This window comes from Periplaneta americana, chromosome 15 (genome assembly GCF_040183065.1).
Source record: "Periplaneta americana isolate PAMFEO1 chromosome 15, P.americana_PAMFEO1_priV1, whole genome shotgun sequence".
NCBI lineage: Eukaryota > Metazoa > Arthropoda > Insecta > Blattodea > Blattidae > Periplaneta > Periplaneta americana.
The window spans coordinates 31836362-31857338 of record NC_091131.1 but is presented as its reverse complement, the minus strand read 5'-3'; the positions used below and the strand labels follow the sequence as shown (position 1 = coordinate 31857338).

At 34.0% G+C, this 20977-nt stretch overlaps 2 protein-coding genes across 5 annotated transcripts in view; one reads left to right on the top strand and one right to left on the bottom strand.

Annotated features, from left to right (window-relative positions):
* Positions 1–20977, top strand: part of Argl (Argininosuccinate lyase) — a 60249-nt gene that overhangs the window by 19456 nt on the left and 19816 nt on the right. Inside the window, exons 9-12 of one of the 2 annotated variants that reach the window (XR_011336086.1) lie at positions 1261–1404; positions 2412–2492; positions 5454–5560; positions 7065–7291. Coding sequence is in view for 1 of the 2 variants with exons in the window: in XM_069846920.1 (XP_069703021.1) it covers positions 1261–1404; positions 2412–2492; positions 5454–5560; positions 7065–7212 (480 nt within the window). In the remaining variant the exon portion in view is untranslated. Of the gene's footprint in view, positions 1–1260; positions 1405–2411; positions 2493–5453; positions 5561–7064; positions 9936–20977 lie in introns of those variants that run through there. The other variant, XM_069846920.1, reaches the window with a different exon arrangement.
* Positions 11330–20977, bottom strand: part of Iml1 (GATOR complex protein Iml1) — a 105589-nt gene continuing 95941 nt past the window's right edge. For all 3 annotated transcript variants that reach the window (XM_069846908.1, XM_069846909.1, XM_069846910.1), the window contains one exon: positions 11330–20090. In XM_069846908.1, coding sequence (XP_069703009.1) covers positions 19902–20090 — 189 coding nt within the window. In that variant the 3' untranslated portion in view covers positions 11330–19901. The remainder of the gene's footprint in view (positions 20091–20977) is intronic.

Sequence of the window (20977 nt, the reverse complement as noted above, 5' to 3'; positions counted from 1 at the left end):
ATAATAATAATAATAATAGTGTAATAGTAAGCTAGTAGTAGTAGTAGTAGTAGTAGTAGTAGTAGTAGTAGTAGTAGTAGTAGTAGTAGTAATAATAATAATAATAATAATAATACTGTAATAGTAGGCTAGTAGTAATAGTAGTAGTAGTAGTAGTAGTAGTAGTAATAATAGTGTAATAGTAGTATAGTTCGCGCAAGGAATGATTACCGAAAAGCAATGGTGGCATTGCTGTTTTGATGTGTGTATGTTGGCACGCCTGGGGAGGGGGGGCTGAGAGGTGCGGGCCAATGGAAGTACCGTCTCTTCCAAGAAGACGAACAAATGACATCGCTGTGGAAATAAAGAACGTAACAAGAGAAAAATTCGAAGCTAATTAAATACGCAACATATGTTTAGGAATGAAATAATAATATCGTGCAATACAAGATATGTATTCACATGCAATGGAACAAACTAAAGTCGTAATGTAACTATCACAACACAAGACTGATTCTATCGATGTCATTTCTCTTCCAACTGTACTCTTGATTATCATTCAAGTTATCTCGTGACCTTTCCTGTCGCCCTCCTTTCCTTATGGTATTGTTTCATTCACATTCCTTCCATCGGTATTCCCTGCTTGCGAGACCTATAGTAGCAGTAGTAGTAGTAATAATAATAATAATAATAATAATAATAATAATAATAATAATAATAACTTTATTAGTATTTTCCTACAATACAATTTATTATACTTCACCAAAAAAATTTTGCTCCTCTATAAATCTCTGTCCTCAACATCTTCTTCAGTAAGATCTCTTCTAGTCGTACTCCTTCTGACGCTGGTTCGCCATTGTTCTCTTGGTTTTCCTCTTCTTCTCTTTCCCTCCGCAGTTCACTCCAGCATCATCTTCGGAGTTCTTCCACTTTTCATCCTTTTTATGTGTCCAAACCATTTTAATCTTTTTTCATCAATTACTTCAATAACATTCTTTTCTTCCTCCATAATTTCTCTAATTCTTTGATTTATAATTTTTTCCTTGATTTTCTTGCTGCTTTCCGCCAGAAGTTAATAATAATAATAATAATAATAATAATAATAATAATAATAATAATAATAATAATAAAATAATAATAATAATAATTTTTTTTTTCAGTATCGCAATTTGTTCTTGTTTATACCTTGTATAGAGTGAAAATGTGGAAATGTTGTGGGTCACACAATGTTATTTAAAAACACCATTTTCTTCAGTTAGCATTGCAACTATGTACTTTCAGTGCTGTGGTTTCTTGATGGTCCTTAAAGGATTACCGTCTACATATAATAAAGACATGCAAGAGGATAAGGAAGCCATGTTTGACACTTACGACAGTCTTAAGAACGTCCTTCAAGTGGCAGCTGGAACTGTTGAAACCCTATTGGTAAGGATGATATTAATGATTGAATCTTACAAATATTAAGTCTCACAGCTTTTAACTTACAGTGATCTATAACACGAATTAAACAGTCTCTTGCTTCCCGTAGTTAAGGAGATCAGGAACGAAAATAATCAGAAATAATTTTTAAGACTTATGTGCATTCACAAGGCATTCGAATCCCAACAGACTTTGAGTCAGAAAGTAGCCGAACTTCGGGCGCTCTGTAGGAAATTTCTCTGCCTTGTCAGTGTGGTATGTGACCTATTCTCCAGGGATATAGACTCAGTGTGCCGACTGATCAAAGGGGAAAGTGATGCTCGATATCCAGGGTCTCGTACATTTCGAATTTATTCCTGATGGTCGAACTGTCAGTAAGGAGACGTATGTTGTAATTCTTCGACGTCTTCGTGTTGCAGTTCGATGAAAAAGACCCAATTTGTGGCAAGGACAACCCCCAGCACATTGGTCGCTCTTGGTAAGCGAATTCCTTGCACAACACAAAATACATTTTACATCTCCTGCAAGAACTTCCTGATTAGGATAGCATCATGTATTTCGTGATATTGTTGCTGAAGTTTAAAGCCTCCTGGTTAAATATTTCCTAAAATATATTATATATTAGTCAGTTTACAATGCCTTTTGACATTTTCTGACAGCCAAATATTAATTTACAGTCACTGATAAATGTATTGCACTGCAAGATACTACTCCCCTCTCTCTCTCCATAGGTCTTCTCCTAACTGTCTTCTTTCTATAGCTTTTCCTGAAATATTTAAACGTAATTCATACATTTTGTAAATTTAAATTTTGAATTTTACTAATTCATGTTCTGAAGCTATACAATTTATCTCAGTATGATTTTAAAGAATGTGTTCTAAGTTTGGTAATACTGTATAAATATTTTATACAGTTAAATTTATAAAATCCTGCATGCCACTGTCTACAGTCAGGTTCTCTTAAGACATACAACATTTGATGCTTGCTAACAGAAATTGTAATATTTATGTTAGGTAAATGAAGATTTCTGTGCTGCAGCTCTGAGTCCTGACATGTTGGCAACAGACCTGGCCTACTACTTGGTGAGGAAAGGGGTGAGTAATAAATGATAATCAAAATATCGTGATTTCGAATTCTTACGCACAGCAAAGCATGCATTAAAGCGAGTTCACATATTCAGCAAACGGTAAAACCTTTATTTATTATTAAATGGCATGCCTTTTTTTCTTAGCATTTACCATACATAAACATATAATTCCCTCCCTTTTTTCCTGAAATTTCTAGCCGAAAAGCACCAGTGGGGGAATTATGCGAGTATATTTTCTCAAGGGATTTATAAAGCAGTCTAAGTGTTTATAAACATATATAATTTGTTAATTCAATTTCATTATGGATATTAGCTCTAAGTCGCGAATTATTTTATCTGGCGGGAAAAGTGAGGATTTAACATCATCTAAACATCTCGTTTCTGGTCTTCTTCATTTCTTTCTTCCTAATGGTTCCCTTTCTAGTAAACTTCTTTACAAATCTTACATTGTCCATTTAGATTACATGTCCTAGCCGTTCTAATTTTAAATGCTTTTAGTACAGTCACTGTATCTGGAGCTGTGAACGAACTTATTTTACAGTATTCATGATTCATTTTTATTCTCCATCGTCCACTGTCAAGTTAGTCCATACACTTTTGTTAATGCCTTCTTTTCCTACATTCTTATTTAATTTTTAATCTCTTCTGTTAAAGTTCAAGTTTCTGTTCCAAGAATTACAATAAAATTTGTTTTAATATAGTTTACATAAAGATATTTTAACTGATTGTGATATGTATATAACATGTACTTTATTTTCAAAATATTGCCTAGTACATGGTAACATTCATTACGTAACATCACTCTCTTCTTTTTATTTATGTTTGTATACAAGTTATATTTGATGTGATATCAAGTACAGAGGTACTCAAGGGATTCCACTTTCTCGTATTCTTGCTTATTTATACAATTACTCTATTAGCATATTCGGGTATGAATAATCAGTTTGTTTCATAATTTGACTTTACTTCTCTTATGTAGGATCAATGAAATGAGCACTGCATAATTGAAGACTTGAAATAAAAAAGGCTCTAAGTGCCATAATCATGAATTTCAGGAAAATAAGTTTTAAGTGTACTAGGTAATTATTGGTCATAATTTCAATATTAATGTGTTTTAATTGAAAGATAAGCATAGTATGGAGCTAGTGTCCAAAGGAACTTACAAACGTAATATTGCAATAGTATGAAAACCGTACTGAAAGTGGAATTTTAATGAAAGGCTCTAAGTTCCATAGTTCAGAGTCAGCAAAAAGATAGTGAAGAGGACAAACGAATGAAACAAAAATGGTTTTTTCTTCATAAAGTAAAAGTTTATTCTGTAATGCTTCTGGAAAACTGTTTGTGGTCATCATTTTTGTCAGGTTTCAGTCAAATTCTTCTTCTTTTCGGTTAATACCTGGATTTTCTTCTAAGTTAACGAAAATATTTCAGAAAATGTTCCTCTGCAAACTTGCACTAAGTCACCTTGCCCATCTGGAACAGAGTAATGAATAGCTGCTTGTCTCCTGCTCTATGAAGGGTCATCGTAGGTACCATAACGTCTTCTTTTAACATGTGATACTTGCATCAGCCCCATCAAGTAACTCCCTCACTTTTCAATATCTTCCAAGTCATAAAAATCTTCAAACAGCCCGACCTTGTGTTTATAGCTGAGGTTCAAACAGTCTGTCCAGGTATGGTGTAGGTTAGCGATCAGTAATGAGATTAGCATCCTGTGCTGGACGAGGTTTTGCAGGAACATGTTTATTATTTGAACTTATTGTGACAGCGACGTGAGATTCAAACTCACGACCAGCGTCCCGCAAGAAAGCAGATCGCGCGGCGGAGAGGAGTAAGGGGAAAGGGCCTACGCGGCGAGAGAGTGGAGAGAGAGTGTGCGCGCATCTGGTGCTGGTAGACAGGAGAGGGCTCTGGATTTTTCTGGAGTGCCATCTCTAGAGACGTATGGAACTTTCGAGGCTACGTCGCTGTGGTTATAAATTACGGACGCGAAGGAACGAGATAGAGTTTTCAGTTATTCAGTCAGTGAGTAAACCAGAGCAAGCAAGCCAGTCTTGTGTATCGGAGTTCGACTCGAGTGTGCGTCCGCAACTGCGTCAGCATCCGAAGGCCTGAGTTCGAGTGCAGTGGACCGCAGTTGGAGGGACCTGAGTTCGAGTGCAGTGGACCGCAGTTGGAGGGACCTGAGTTCGAGTACAGTGAACTGTCTCTGAAGGTCTGTGGTTCGAGATACTGTGAACTCGAGTGACTGAGCTAGAAGAACTGTGAACAGAGAACTGATAGTTCTGATTTGTAAATAGTGCTTTGTAAATATTAGTTAAGATTAACAGTTCATTGTTGTTCGTACTAGTCCAAGTAAATTGTCATTGTCGTCGGTGGAGTGCTATAACGAATACTGTGTTGAGTGAAAATCCAATTGTTGACGAGAGCGTTTAAGGCGAATTGTAGAAAAGAATTTTTGTTGTGACGAATAAATTACATTGTTGTTACTAATAAAATTCACATTATGTATTCATTTCCTCCATTTTTCAGCTTTCTTTTGATTGCAGCCTCAGAACCTTCTCCTTTAATTCGTCGTTTCTTTCCACTAAAACTCTTACAAATATCTGCCGCATCCGCCATTTAATCTAACTATGAGGAGGAAGAGCGCGGGACATAGAGCCTTTCATATGTTAACAGCAGTGGCAGTTAAACCGCATGCTATCTTTCGATTGCATTTGGTACTACATTTTCATTCGTGGCAGTTCGAGCTTTTTATATATTATAGGGCTTGGCATATAGATCCCATTTTGCACACAATTTCAAAAATTCCTTATTATGGCACTTGGAGCCTTTTTTATTTCGAGTCTTCAATTTTTGTCACAGTAACGATATTGACATCATTCTCTCACAGTAAGTGGAAATAAGAGGAAAGTGAAATATGAGCTTTCTAGTCTCTTTAGATCTAATTAATATGGAAAATTTCCAGGTTGCATTTCGTGAAGCTCATCATCTTGCCGGAGAAGTTGTGGCCTTGGCAGAGAGGCAGAATGTAGAGATATCAAGTTTGACTTTGCAAGAGTTGAAGACTATTAGGTATGTTAATTTATATGATCATGAGTCACTGGCTATCACTTTGTAATGTACTGATTGTGCTGATGAGGGAATCAATTTCGGGAGGGGGGAGGAATATCGCAATTCTTCAAATACTTCATGGACAAATTTTCTTGAACTTAAATTTATACAGTATTCAAAATTCTCAACTTATTTTTCAGTTAATTCTACGGATTACATATAACTGAATAATTATTGTTAAGGCTACAGTTGTTATTTCTCTCTCGTTACTATAGAAACCGAGTAATTTCCATGTTAAAGAAGGAAGCCTACATACACCAGATAAATCTATTTTGTATTTAACACAAAAAATAATTGTAATTGGAAAAGTATTCGATTTTATGGTAAGTCTATAAAGTGAAGAACAAATTCAATTTAAATAGATTATCTATGAAGCAGAATGTTCAACTTATGCTATCTCTTTGTATTCGGAAGAACTGCATTAAATTCCTGATTATTATTCCAGATCATACATAAAAAATTAAGTATTTGTGTTCCGATATCTTGATGATTAGTTGAAAATATTTATTGTTTGAAAGATTTATTGAAAATTTAATAATCATAAACTAATTTTAATTGCTTATTATAATAAAAGCAATATATTCTAGTGTAAACAAACACGTGCTGCAGATTCTAGGTGCTTGACTTGGTAGTGTGGATTAGTTTTTTTGACACAGAAGTGTGAGACTTGCAATCCGTATATTAACAATGCTAAATATATATGCATTCAAAACCACATAAGGTTTTTTTTTTTTTGGGTAATGTAAACGTAAAGTTAAAGGCACTCTGTGATGATGTAAGGCTAGGGGCCTGATTGTTTGGTGAAATAAAACTCCTGACTTCGATAGGTATTTTGTGAGATAATAGCAATTTTAACGAATATTTTTCAAAAAAATTTATTTATGAAGCCTATATGCTTTAAATTTTATGCAAATAATAAACAAAATACGGTACAACGTTCTGAGCATTCAAATAATTTACATCCTCAAAACATACACTTAGCAGGTAAGTATTTTGGTGTATGCAGGTTGTAAAATGGAATTTTCAAACACAGAGACAGCCAAGACATATGAATGTTACCAACCAGTTAAGGCATCTTATTTCGCTACAAATGACATATTTCACTCAAATGAACAAATTTTGCTATATTGTGCATGTTTATTTGCCTTAATTATGATGTATGTGTGAAACACATAATACCGCTAAAAATGACATTTGGAATGTTTTTTTTTTTTTTTGGTTTTATCATTGTTACCAAAAAATCAGGTCCCTATATATGACATATAGGTGCATGAAGGTAGAGTGATCATGCTTTCTTGACTTTGGCATTTAATTTTACTCACCCTGTATGTGAATAATGGGGAAGTATCAGTAAATACAATATTATTTTGTTACAAAACGATAAAGTGTAAAATTAAAAAGAAAGAAATAAAAAGTTTTCACCGACTCTTCTGCCAAAATTCATACATATGTTATATGTTTTCAGCGAGAAGTTTGAAGAAGATGTACTGAAAGTGTGGGACTACAAATGCAGTGTAGAACAGTACCAGGTTGTTGGTGGAACAAGTACGAGCAGTGTTATGCATCAGATACATGTGCTGACAGAATGGTTACAGATCACAGTACAAAGCTAGCTGGTATGCTACAGAAAAGTGTATACAGTCTGCTATGGGGGATGCTTTGGAGAGAAAATAATGATATTATTATTTCAAGGTATTTTTATATAAAGCATTTATCTTTTAAGTAAGCGAACTTGGAACAAATTTTAATTACCATATTTACCCGTGTTAGGTCAGTTTCTGTCAGATGCATTTCCAATTCACTGTGGGCTAAAGCAAGGAGATGCACTATCACCTTTACTTTTTAACTTTGCTCTAGAGTATGCCATTAGGAAAGTCCAGGATAACAGAGAGGGTTTGGAATTGAACAGGTTACATCAGCTGCTTATCTATGCGGATGACGTGAATATGTTAGAAGAAAATCCACAAACGATTAGGGAAAACACGGGAATTTTACTGGAAGCAAGTAAAGAGATAGGTTTGGAAGTAAATCCCGAAAAGACAAAGTATATGATTATGTCTCGTGACGAGAATATTGCACAAAATGGAAATACAAAAATTGGAAATTTATCTTTTGAAGAGGTGGAGAAGTTCAAATATCTGGGAGCAACAGTAACAAATATAAATGATACTCGGGAGGAAATTAAACACAGAATAAATATGGGAAATGCCTGTTATTATTCGGTTGAGAAACTTTTATCATCTAGTCTGCTGTCAAAAAATCTGAAAGTTAGAATTTATAAAACAGTTATATTACCGGTTCTTCTGTATGGTTGTGAAACTTGGACTCTCACTTTGAGAGAGGAACAGAGACTACGGGTGTTTGAGAATAAGATTCTTAGGAAAATATTTGGGGCTAAGAGGGATGAAGTTACAGGAGAATGGAGAAAGTTACACAACACAGAACTGCACGCATTGTATTCTTCACCTGACATAATTAGGAACATTAAATCTAGACGTTTGAGATGGGCAGGGCATGTATCACGTATGTGCGAATCCAGAAATGCATTTAGAGTGTTAGTTGGGAGGCCGGAGGGAAAAAGACCTTTAAATGGGAAGATAATATTAAAATGGATTTGAGGGAGGTGGGATATGATGATAGAGAATGGATTAATTTTGCTCAGGATAGGGACCAATGGCGGGCTTATGTGAGGGCGGCAATGAACCTCTGGGTTCCTTAAAAGCCAGTAAGTAAGTAAGTATTTACCCGTGTAAAAGACGCATTTTTTTATAACAAAAAATCAGGATGCATCCTCTATGCAAGGAAAAAATTTCAGTGAAAAAAAAAAGAAAAAAAAAACGCATATTAAAGATATGTCGGCTCGAATGCTGAAATAATCGAAAGAATATGTAAGAATATATGGGCCACGACTAATTTATATATCAATTGCGTAGCATTTAAGATGACTGATAGTTAGCAGCAGTTGAAGTGTTTGACCAAACAAAGTTACTACCACAACCACCGTTACCTCTCTCCCTCACTGTGCTGCCATTATCCCAGTCACCATCAGCATCAGGTAAAGTCAACCTGATTTGCAAATCTACAGAAAGAAGAGAAATGGATAGGTCCAACTCCAACATGGGGCAAGGCCATCAGTAACAGTTACTCAATACCAATTAAAAGGGTCTATGAAATAAAATTAATTTTTATCTCATAAAACAATTTTTAATCTCCGACTCATGTAAAGTACATTATCAAGATCGCCCCTCCAAGTTTACACTCATAATATTTACAGTTAGTATAATTACATATTCCTACAATAAAAAATATACATTACAAATGTAACTTACGTTACAAACATATCCACAAGATATATGGTACAGTGAATACAACAAAGCAATAACACACAAACTTAAGTGAGTATAATAAATTGCTATGTAATCTGGTATGTCTCAATCAACAGGAGCTGAGATAGCTCAGTTGGTACAGTGCTTCACTATAGATTGAAAGGTTAAGTTGTATCTTAAAAAATAAAAGAGGCAAGGAACTCTTTCTTGGCAGAAACATCCAAAAGAGATCTGCATCCCATCCAGCCTTCTGCCAGATGAAAAATAAGATGTTTCCGCTTGGAGTAAAATTGACTGAGGCACACTGCTAGCTGGAGTATCATGATAGTATATTTACCTTTAAAAAGTAAAAGTAAGCAAACAACTAATTACAAGGAATTCTATTTTGGTCTTATACGCCTTTTTCAACACACTGACATTACAAATTGAAGTTATCAGCTTTGCATGCTGGAGAAAACCAACGTCAATCCCTGCAAGTGCAGGTACTATTTCTGACGAGATAGTTATGGAAACTACAGTAGCATATATTGCCCAACTGCGCAACTCACGGGATTCATATACAGTAGAACTTGGTTATAACGACATCCAAGGGACCTTAAAAGTTATGTTGTTATAAACGAGTGTCGTAGTAACCGAGATTCACATTATCAATCTAGTGAGGTGGAAAATTAAAAATAACAAACTTAATTAGACTTATTTCAGATTTATGTATTGACTTTTAAGCCTACAATGAACATAATAAAATACACGTAGGCCTACAATTATAAATACAATATTCTGTATTAAAACAGTTTGTTCAGTACTCACCAAACTACTTTACATAGAAGTGAAGTAATCAATCATTTTACTCTGTTGTCTTCTACTTGCCCAATACACACTTTCTAGGGCTAAATTACATTCTATGTTCATAATTTCAGTTGCAATTTCACTGCTTCCTTCCCTAGCTTCATAGAACATGTTCATAATTCTAATGACTTCTACAGCGTCACTCACTTCTTTTAGTGGCCATACTGCGTTAAAATCCGTGCACTTAGTGAAAACTTCCTGTCGAAACTGATCAAATACCGCATGAATTCGGGCAGGTTACAATGGGGTGGGGAATCCGCCTGCATTCCAGATGTCTATGACAGAAGAAGACTGTAAGAATTTGTCAGGGTTAGATTTCAACAAAATATTTCTTAAAATACTTTGGTTCTTAGAAAATCTTATTCCAAACTGAGGTTGAAAATGACGTTATATGCGAGGTAGACGCATATGCATTTGTCGTATTAAGCAAGGTAGGAAAGCATATGTCTTATGGGGAAATAGTTGGGACCACAGAATATTTGACATTATAGGCGAGATGTCGCACAAAACGAGGTCGCTATAACCAAGTTTTACTGTAGTTATTCCAATGTCCGAGTCTTTAGATATTATACCATAAAGTGATCAATACAACTGGAGCATGATACTGAAAGTTTATTTCTATCTAATATTAAGGTTATGAAAATACTGAGATTTTTACCTCCCTGCGCTCCTTATACCATATCTATTGGAGCAAAATGTGTTTTTCTAATATGTAATGAATATTAAATGTTAGTTGATCCTATTCAGGATCCAGACAATTCATCCCCGAAAATCGGTCCCACAACTACCTCGGTTCCAAAACAAATTCGTTCCTGGAAAATTTGCTCCCATAACAAATTCGTGCCTGGACTATTCAGTAACTTAACAAATTCTGTTCAGTCCAGGCTTCATATTTGGACCAGATACATAGCAACAATGTCTTTGAAGAAGCAATGTTGAATGTTGTAGATAAACAAGTCAATTTTGATATTGAGGGAGAAGTTTAAAATCAGTGTTCATTGCATTTTTCACCCTCTCCCTCATCTCTACCCTTCGGTTTCCCCAGCCGCCTTCAGGAGGAAGTCACTGAAATCGACATTAAAATTGACCGGACAGAGGGCGGCCATTCACCGGCCCAAAAAAAAAAAGTATATGTTCACGAAAACACACATAGGGGCAGGGTGTTGGACAATGTCCCACTTATAAAGAAGTCGACGAAGTGTTGTACTACCTGCGGGCCACTAGACATAATATCGCTGGCAACCATTGAAGTACATAACCAAATAATTGGCAATAAAGTGAAATTATGTAAAGTAATTAAGTTATTAAAAGTATGTAATTGGGAACAAATAACTCTTGGTATGCACTATCTTTGGAACCAACTGAGATAAAAAGGTTTGGGAACCAATTTCAACTTGGATCAAAAGTTTTGGGAACCATTTTCATCTGGGACCAAACGTTTTGGGAACCAATTTCAACTTGGATCAAAAGTTTTGGGAACCAATTTCATCTGGGACCAAACATTTTGGGAACCAATTTCAACTTGGATCAAAAGTTTTGGGAACCAATTTCATCTGGGACCAAACGTTTTGGGAACCAATTTCAACTTGGATCAAAAGTTTCGGGAACCATTTTCATCTGGGACCAAACGTTTTGGGAACCAATTCCCTGGACCTAATTGTTCGGGGACATAAAGTTGGGGACGAATTGTCTTAGATCCAGTTATTCAGTTTTAAAAACTATAATTACTGAACCATTCCAAATCTAATGTACTGATTAGACATTTCTTGCAACTTACAAGTAACAAAATGTAAGCCATTTTTGTTATACTTCAATAGTCCATTTTATTAAGTTATATAATTATATCCTATTTGCATCCTGAACATTCAGGACTAAAGATTGAATTGTATAAAGCACGTAAAGAGGATGGATAATGGCAGGATGCCTAAAGAATCATTGCTCAATATGTCTCATAGTTGTAAGTTTCACATACCAGATTACAATGCATACTAGTACAAATCGCAATCAGAACTCTTTGCTCTGCATTCATAATTCTATGTGAATCTATTTAGGGTTATACACATTGTTTCAAAATATATTTATGTAGTTTATTTCATAGTATTTCACCAGCAAACGATAATTCTGTGATGAAAATATTCTCGAATCTCTTCATTTCATTTCTTTGGTTTTACTCTGTTGTTAAGAAATATTATAAGAATTAAGAAAATTAACACACGATTACTTATATAAATTCCGACATCATCTGGTTACTCATGTGATGTAATATTGTCAGAAGAAAGTGATGTTTAGTTTGTGTCATGGAATTACACAGACAGATAAAAATGGCCCAATCAGAAGTTGAACAAGAAAAAATTTTTATGCCGAAGAGATTCTAGTATGTGTTAGAAGGAAATGACTAGATACTGTAAGTATTTAAACGAGTTAGGAAAATAAAAAAATCTTAAGATGGAAAAGAATCAGAAACAGATGACATATTATTGAATTAAATCTAAAAATATTTATTTAATAAATGCAAAACGTAAAACACTGTTAAAATAACATTTAAATTAATATAGGTACATAAACAAGTAACTAAAGTTTTAAATCCAGGTACTCACATCCACAAAGCCTTCATAAAACAAGAAAAAAGAAGATTTTATTTTTAAAAAGTCACTTTTCCATTCAGTTAATATTATTGGCAATATATTCTTAACTACTTCTCTTGAGAATATTGACTGTAGGTAGAAAATGGGAGGAGGGGGGGGGGGCGAAAGGAAGCATTCATTTACGATTTTCAAACTAAAATTTAAAATGATGTATTTTAATGAAACAAAACATACTATAATTGTAGAACTAGCCATAAGTGATAGATGGATGCAAGGCCGGTCTTAACCATCTCGATGTCCTCGTAATCATTTTCATAATTTTTCAATGTTTTTCTGCCATAAGCTTAATATTCTTAATAAATATGTAGCTTGGAACTTAGAGATAGTATATCACGTTTTGTGCAAATGTGTTTAAAATATTCACAATGGCTTCCAACGTATCAGAAAACAAAATAATGTATTACAAATATATGTATTCTGTGAAGCCAAAGAGTAAAAGGAGACTTGCAAAAACTGTTGCAGCTATGGAAAATCAGTTGCCAGTTGACGCAATAATACAGAAATAAATGATACACTAAAACTACACTGATAACAAATTAAAATGTTACTATCCACGCCTGTCAGAGAAATGCTTAAAGTGATGTCACACAAAAGATTATTTATTTATTTATCAATGACTGGTATCTAAACTGGTTTTTATTTCATCGTCCTTAGCAACCTAAACAATGGCTTTATTCACAGCACTGAATTAATAGTATATTATATAACGACGTACAGAAGTGAGCTTTATTACCCGGTCATGATCTAAGACCCCATGAATTAATGTATATAATACTTTACCTACTTTGTTTGTTATTTGCCGAAAATTAGAAGAAAATAAATCTATAAATTCAATTAGGCCTATTAAATCTGTTATATCAGCGAAGAATTTTATTCCTTATGATTGATGACATTAGCTGTATTGTTGCTATGGTAATAATTTCTTATAAAATGCTTCATAACACATTGCTAAGTAAAATAACAAAGCAACGTGTTTTCCATTTTATTTAACTCATCGCCTACTTGAACGCATCCATGCATCCGATAGCTGCTTATACTGCCTGCTCATTCAATGATCAAACATGTAATGTGACATATATATTATGCCTATATCCACAAGTGACTTCACTGACCGTTGGAGTTGCTATCTAGCTACAATTTTTTCTATACAATGAGTTACAAAAGCTGCTATGTGACAATTAAAATCAGTTTTCAAATTAAAATTGAAAATTAACTACTTAAATTACATTAAATTAAATTAAATTACATTAAATTAGTAATCATTTGTACCCAACAAACTTTTATTGTAAATGATTTCCTGTTTTCATATAATTTATCTTAATGTTTTCTTTTTCCTTTCAAATTGTCACACAATTGGTTTTCATGATTATTCTTTATGAATCGATTAGTAGGCTGATCTATTCGAACCCTTATTTAGGGCGGCTTTTTTATTTAAAAATTACTTTTTTTTTAGAACATTTTATGGAACTTGTAAGGATAAGTTATTATTTTCGTTTTTAAAAAACTGACGAAGACCATAGTGTATTTGGTGCTGCCACCTACCATTTCAGCGAAAGCACTGTTAGAATGGTCTTATGAGAAGGCAGTATAAGCAGCCAACGGATGTCTTCAAGCAGGCAGTGGGAAAGGTTATAAAAGACAACACGAAGTCGAATCTTTTCTATTTCCGAGATTCTGTTACGCACTTAACACATGCATATTACATACTATTGTTTGCAAGATCATATTTTTAGAAATGAAAGTACTCCAGAATCTTTACGAATTTTTTTGCATTGAAAATATAAACTTATATTCAAGTATGGTGTACAGAAGGAAAACAAAAACAGGAAAAAATGTGTGTATGTATCCAATGCCTACCCACTTCACTTGTGTGATTCGGGTTCTGCATATTGCTGATAGATAGCAGGACTGTGACCCATTTTCAAGTTGCACACCACTTTGGCAGGCCACACTATGCATGATGTCTGTGTTGAGAGCTATGTTGTGTACTATGAACTGGAAAAAATGTAATTTTAGTCAAACTGATGGGACAGCCAGGACATTATAATATAAAATATATGGTCACTCTAATATAGTTCCACACAAGAAATGATAATAAATACAAGGTGGGTAAAAAGTTGCTTTCCCCAATATTCGTTCTTAGGTTTCATACTTCTATACATATACAGATATCATAACTTGAATAAACTAATAGATGGTGGGTTGACAACCATGTTCGTGCGTCAACTGTTTTTCCGATGTCATGTCATGTTATTGTTGTTGTTGTTTTGTTTTATTGTGTTGGATTGTGTCTCTATGCAATAACTGCTAGTTTCTTTCAATGAATCGCAAATTATCCACAGAACAACGTGTTTTTGTTGCAACGTTGGTGGAAGCACAGTAAGAATACATTGTGTAATGAACAAAATCTATAAAAGAGTGTAGTCAAATGTAGTAGTAGGAGGTTATTTTATGACGCTGTATCAACATCTCAGGTTAATTAGTGTCTGGATGAAGTAAAGGTGATAATTCCGGTGAAATGAGTTCGGGGTCCAACACTGATAGTTACCCAGCATTTGCTCATATTGGGTTGAGGGAAAACCCCAGAAAAAACCTCAACCAGTTAACTTGCCCTGACCGGGATTTGAACCCGGACCATCTGGTTTCGCAGCCAGATGCACTAGCTGTTACTCCACAGGTGTGGACTAGTCAAATGTAAATTGAATGTAATTAAATGTAAGGAAGTGTTTGGAGAAAGTGATTTTTAACCCCCCTGTATAGTACCTTTCATGGGGTATTGTAAGCTTGGTAAAAGAAGATGACCTGTAGCCAACTGTCATCTATCACTTCTGGTTAGTTCTACTATTGTAATAGTTATACTAACAAATCTCTCTTTAACAGCAGTGTGTATTCGAGGTAGGCTAGGTATGCACTGCTTAATCAACAGAATTTGTAAAAATATACCTATTTCAGTATAAACTATCATTTTTTTGTTCTTTCCTTGTTCCTTCCTTCAAAGCACTTCTACAGTAGAATATATTGCATCTTACCACTTAACATTTTATGTGACAATTCTGACATTGTGCATACATATTCAGCTGGTTGTAAAGTCCAGCACATTATTACTGAACTTCTCTGCAGTGCTCGAAATGGACCAGTAGGCCTATATTGTATGTGAACATTTTTGTAATATCAAAAATTTATTAATTTATTAAGGACAGAATTTTGATTCTCATTGTAGATTTTTATTAATCAAGAAAGATTAAAATAAGAAAAACAAGAAAATTACATAATTAAGATAACTCACTATATCAGTACTGCATGTGAGATTTTGGTAGTTTTACGAGAAAAATGAGCAGGTTGGTAATTCTGACTACTGAAATGGAAGTAACAGGAAAGGTACAGAGTCAAAGTCTATAACTTATTTAGCCACAGGATGTGTTTTCTTAAAGTTTGAATTCAGAGTAATATAGCATGCGAGACTTCAAGCTCAGTCAATAAAGGAATCTTAACCTAATTGTCTGAAACTGTAATGTACATTGATATATATAATTATTTTTCATTATACGTTTGTGCTTTTGCATAGATACTTTTTTTTAATAGTATAATCTATATATTTTAAAAATTGTATTGGAAATTTTAAATTTCCATTTTGAGCACTGCTTCTCACATTAATATATTCAAATTTATTTTCATTTGAACAGTATATCTGATGTCATAAACAAATTCATGCTATTACTCTTCCATAATAAAATACGTAAACATGGAAGAAAAGATATGTCGTTCAGAATTACCACATCCCAGATTTACAATCAATTAAGTTATTACTACATGAGTCCCTCCAAAAACAATTTGATCACGGACTAGTATGGGACATTTCCATTATAAATGTCTTCTACATTGCTGCATATTTCCATATAGTTACTGGAATTTTGGGTGCTTGGATATAAAACAGCTATAATACAGTAAGTAACAATGTGAAGTACAAATGCATACATTTAAATTCAGTCTTACTGCTAGTCTGTACATCTTAGCTGCATGTCCACTGTTTCATGACCAGGTACTTACCAAATACCTCCTGTCACAACTCACTTCAAGGCAATGGATATCAGTTTAACAGCACTTCATCCCTTTGAACACAATTATGAGCACATCTGTAAACATTTCTTACATATGAATAAAATCAGAAGAGGCTTTTTATAATAAAATACAATGTATCATTCCCTTGCAAATAAAAATGATTAAAGAGAAAAGATATTTTTTAAACTTATATCAATAAAATCAGTAGAAGACTCCATTGTTCATGAATATACTAAATTACCTCATAGTTTAGAGACAGAATCAGAATATTTTGAAGTTAACACATTTTAATTTTTCCTAAATCTGTGATTATACTGTCCAGTTCTGAGTTCTTTGACACAGAAAAATGAGTCTGCTGTACAGTTTTTGAGTTTTATTATCCCCAAAGAGGAGAATCTATGTTGTGTGGGTGAAAGAAAAGATGGTTAATCTGAATAAGTAATGTAAATAGCTGACCTACTATTCCTTTCAAGAGAACATTGAGTGATTCTGGAGACAAGTGGAAATGCTAGAAAAGAAATATTCCGAACAAGATGAGATATCTTATTTCAGACAGATAGTTATTAGCAAAAGAGTTTCTGATAACGATCATGAGGGCAGCTGCTGTTCTGAACACTTGACCGAAATAATCTGAACAGTAAGATTACCATATTTGTCGGTGTATAAGATGCACTTTTTTGTTCTCAAAGTAGGCCTTAAAATTAGGCTGCATCTTATACAACGAATGTAATAATAATAATAATAATAATGGCTTTATTTAACCTGGCAGAGCTAAGGCCATAAGACCTTCTCTTACACTCAACCAGGATTAAAACTGGCTTACATAGTTGAACATACAACTGGATCGGAATTAAGTAATTACATACTGATACAATTTAGGTACATAATGAGATCAAAAGAGGTAGTTACATAAAAATTTACCTCATAAAATAAAAATAAACATAGTGGAATACAAATTAATGTTGTTAGAATCAAATATGAATCACATAAAAACAGAAGCCGATAATTCAATAAAAAATGTACACAGTAAAAAAAAAAATAGACACATTAGTATAGGTCTAAATGTACCATTATCTTTGAAAGAACATCTACGAAAATGTCCAGCTTTGCCATCAAATCTTATGGATTCGGACTCTAAATTATACTGGGAAGCTAGAAGGCAAATGGAGAACTTCCAACTACCTGGGCAATAGATACTACTATATACCATTATTTTTCATAGTTGCCTGCACTCTACCTTTCAAGATCTTAAAATGCTGTCATACCAGGAAGACTAACTTCACAACTACAGCCTCTTGATGTTTTTTTTAATCAAACCATTTAAAGTGTTCATGAGAGAAGAGTGGAATAAGTTAATGATGGAGCATCAGCTGCTTAAACAGCCTACACTCACTTAAATTTGTGAATAAGTCAAAATATCCTGGTTCAAGGTTAGTGAGAACACTGTTGTGAAGTCTTTTTTGAAGTGTGGTATCAACAATGCTATAGATGGAAGTGAGGATCATCTTCTCTGTGAAGCTGAAGATGAAGATTCTTGTTCTAACAGCAAGTTCAATGGATCTAATGAAGAAGAAACTTCCGATTACAGCAATGGGAATGAATTTTTTATTTTTATTTTAGTAGGTTATTTTACGACGCTTTATCAACAGCTCAGGTTATTTAGCGTCTGAATGAGATGAAGGTGATAATGCCGGTGAAATGAATCCGGGGTCCAACACCGAAAGTTACCCAGCATTTGCTCTTATTGGGTTGAGGGAAAACCCCAGAAAAAACCTCAACCAGGTAACTTGTCCCGACCAGGAATCGAACCCGGGCCACCTGGTTTCGCAGCCAGACGTGCTAACCATTACTCCAAAGGTGTGGACTTGGGAATGAATTTGAAGGCTTCTAAGGTTAGTGAATAATTCTTAACATTAGTTATATTTTTCTTTAAATTTGAGTTTTTTCTAGAAAATTTCTTTCAATTTTTGTGGTGTGTCTTATACACTGACAAATACAGGTGTTCTTGCATCAGTAGTATTTGCAAGAAGCACCCCATTGCACGATTAGCCATTCATCTCCATTCTTCAAGTCTTCTTGGTAAAATCTGAGATCTCATGTCATGAATGAGATGAAGATACAGAACTTAGAACCAGATAGTATTCAGAAGAAATGTGGCTTGGATTGTTTCATTTCTATTGAAGTACCTATGTAAGTAGTTCACAACATTTCAAAGATTTGATCTATCTTCAACTCAGTGCTGCCAACACAGCCTGTCACAGAACCAACATGCCTAAAAGTCGTTTGTGGTGAGAAACATGGTCCTCACAAAACATTGATTATCTGAATTTAGAGTTTCTGGGACTTGATAAGAAGGTATAATATAGACATATTTTATTACCAAAAGCTATCCAGTGTGTACTATGGGTGAAGCAATCGTCATTACTGGTATGTGGTCTGGTTGCAAGCAGTTGCGTAGTTTTGAAAATGACAATGCACGTTTTATGCATTAATGGTATCTGTAAGTACTAAAATAGATTTCAATTTTCAACTCCCGACCACAAGCACTGCTCATACAGGGGTAAATTCATTTAGTTAAATTTTTTAAAAATATTTAATATATGTTCATTATTGTTTCATGTATGTAACAGTTTTTAAATGTATTTGTAATGTATTTAATATGTATTTTTGTAATAAATCATACTGACTGATTAAAAAAAATTGAAAAAAAAAAAAAATGATGCACCCAATTATGCTTGACACTATGTAACGTCATAACTGAGCTACAGATACAGACTTCGGAACTGGACAGTATGTCATTTATTGTTTAAATCTAAATTTCAGGTTTTAAAATTCGGTTTTGTGGCGTTTTGGCAGATTTATCAATATCTGATTACTGAATCCTTATACAAGGTTCAGATATCAATGCAAATACAGATGTTTTCTTTTTTAAAGACCTATAAATTAAAAATATTAATTGTAACAATTGATTCTAAGGAGAGAAACAAACTATTTTAATAACAGCTACCACGATACCTTATAGAGAAATTCGTTAAAATATTATTCATTTTAAAAGTATTCTTAAGAGACGAACATGGGAATATGAAATGCAACTTAAGCCTAGCCTGGTGTTTGTTAACAGAATGGTTTACTCTATAATGCAAGAATTAAAGGACAGTGAATGCATAAGCGTAATCAATTCCAGATCAAGATAACTCCGATTGTAGGAACCAATCTTGAAACATAAAATATTGTAAGGACCACAAAATAAATGCAATTTCCAGCATGTTCATGAGACCTGGAAACTCTGAATTCCAATAAATATAGGATACACACAAATTAAATGAATGTAGTTATGAGCTGTTCGAAAATAATAAAAGGCAGGAATGATTATAGGAACATAACAAATTACCTTCATGTAACAAAGATAAAACAAAAAAAATAACTCTAGGAACTTTGTTCCCTGAGAGCCCAACATGAGTCCCAAAATAGTTTGAGTCGGTTGTCATTATTGGCACAGAACTCACGGAAATCCTTCAGGATTTTAGTTTGGAATATTTCGTCGCCTGTAGCAGGATTTGATGAAGATTTCCAACGCCTGCTCACCATGTGGTTCCAAGACCATAGAAATCCCATCTAAAAATTAAATTACAAAGAATTAGAGAAAATAACACAGGCCACAAATTATTACCTAATTAAATTTTAACCATTGTTTAGGGACTGCAAGGTTCAAGAGGGCTATCCCAGGATCAAAATTTCATGGACTTTTGACTATTAAAATTCCATAAAGAAGCATTGCTTACATATAAAAGTAACTAAGATTAAATATTTCACTGTTAAAAATAGTGTACACGAGAAGAGTGTGTATTAAATAAAATCCATTTATCAAACAGTAGTCATTATTATTCGAACATCACTGTACAAGGTATGTGCAATTATGTAACATGAATTGCTACTGAAATATAAACAATTAAAAATTGATCAACAAAATTAATTTAAAATATTAATGAAAAAGACTATATTATTCGGTGAGAGAAGCTTTTGTAATCCAGACTGCTTTCAAAAAAACTGAAAGTTAGAATTAATAAAACAGTTATATTACCGGTTGTTCTGTATGGTTATGAAACTTAGACTCTCACTTTGAGAGAGGAGCAGAGGTTAAGGGTATTCCAGAATAAGGTGCTTAATAAAATATTTTGAGCTGAGAAGGATGAAGTTACAGGAGAATGGAGAAAGTTATACAACGAATAACTGCACGGATTGTATTCATCACCTGACATAATTAGGAACATTAAATCCAGACATTTGAGATGGGCAGGGCATGTAGCACGTATGGGTGAACCAAAAATGCATAAAAGAAAAAGATCTTTGGGGAGCCCGAGACGTAGATGGGAGGGACTGGATTAATCTTGTTCAGGATAGGGACCGATGGCAGGCTTATTAAGGGCTGTAATGAAATCCGGGTTCCTTCAAAGCCATTTGTAAGTAAGTAAATCCTTCTACAATGTGGTATGATACTTCAT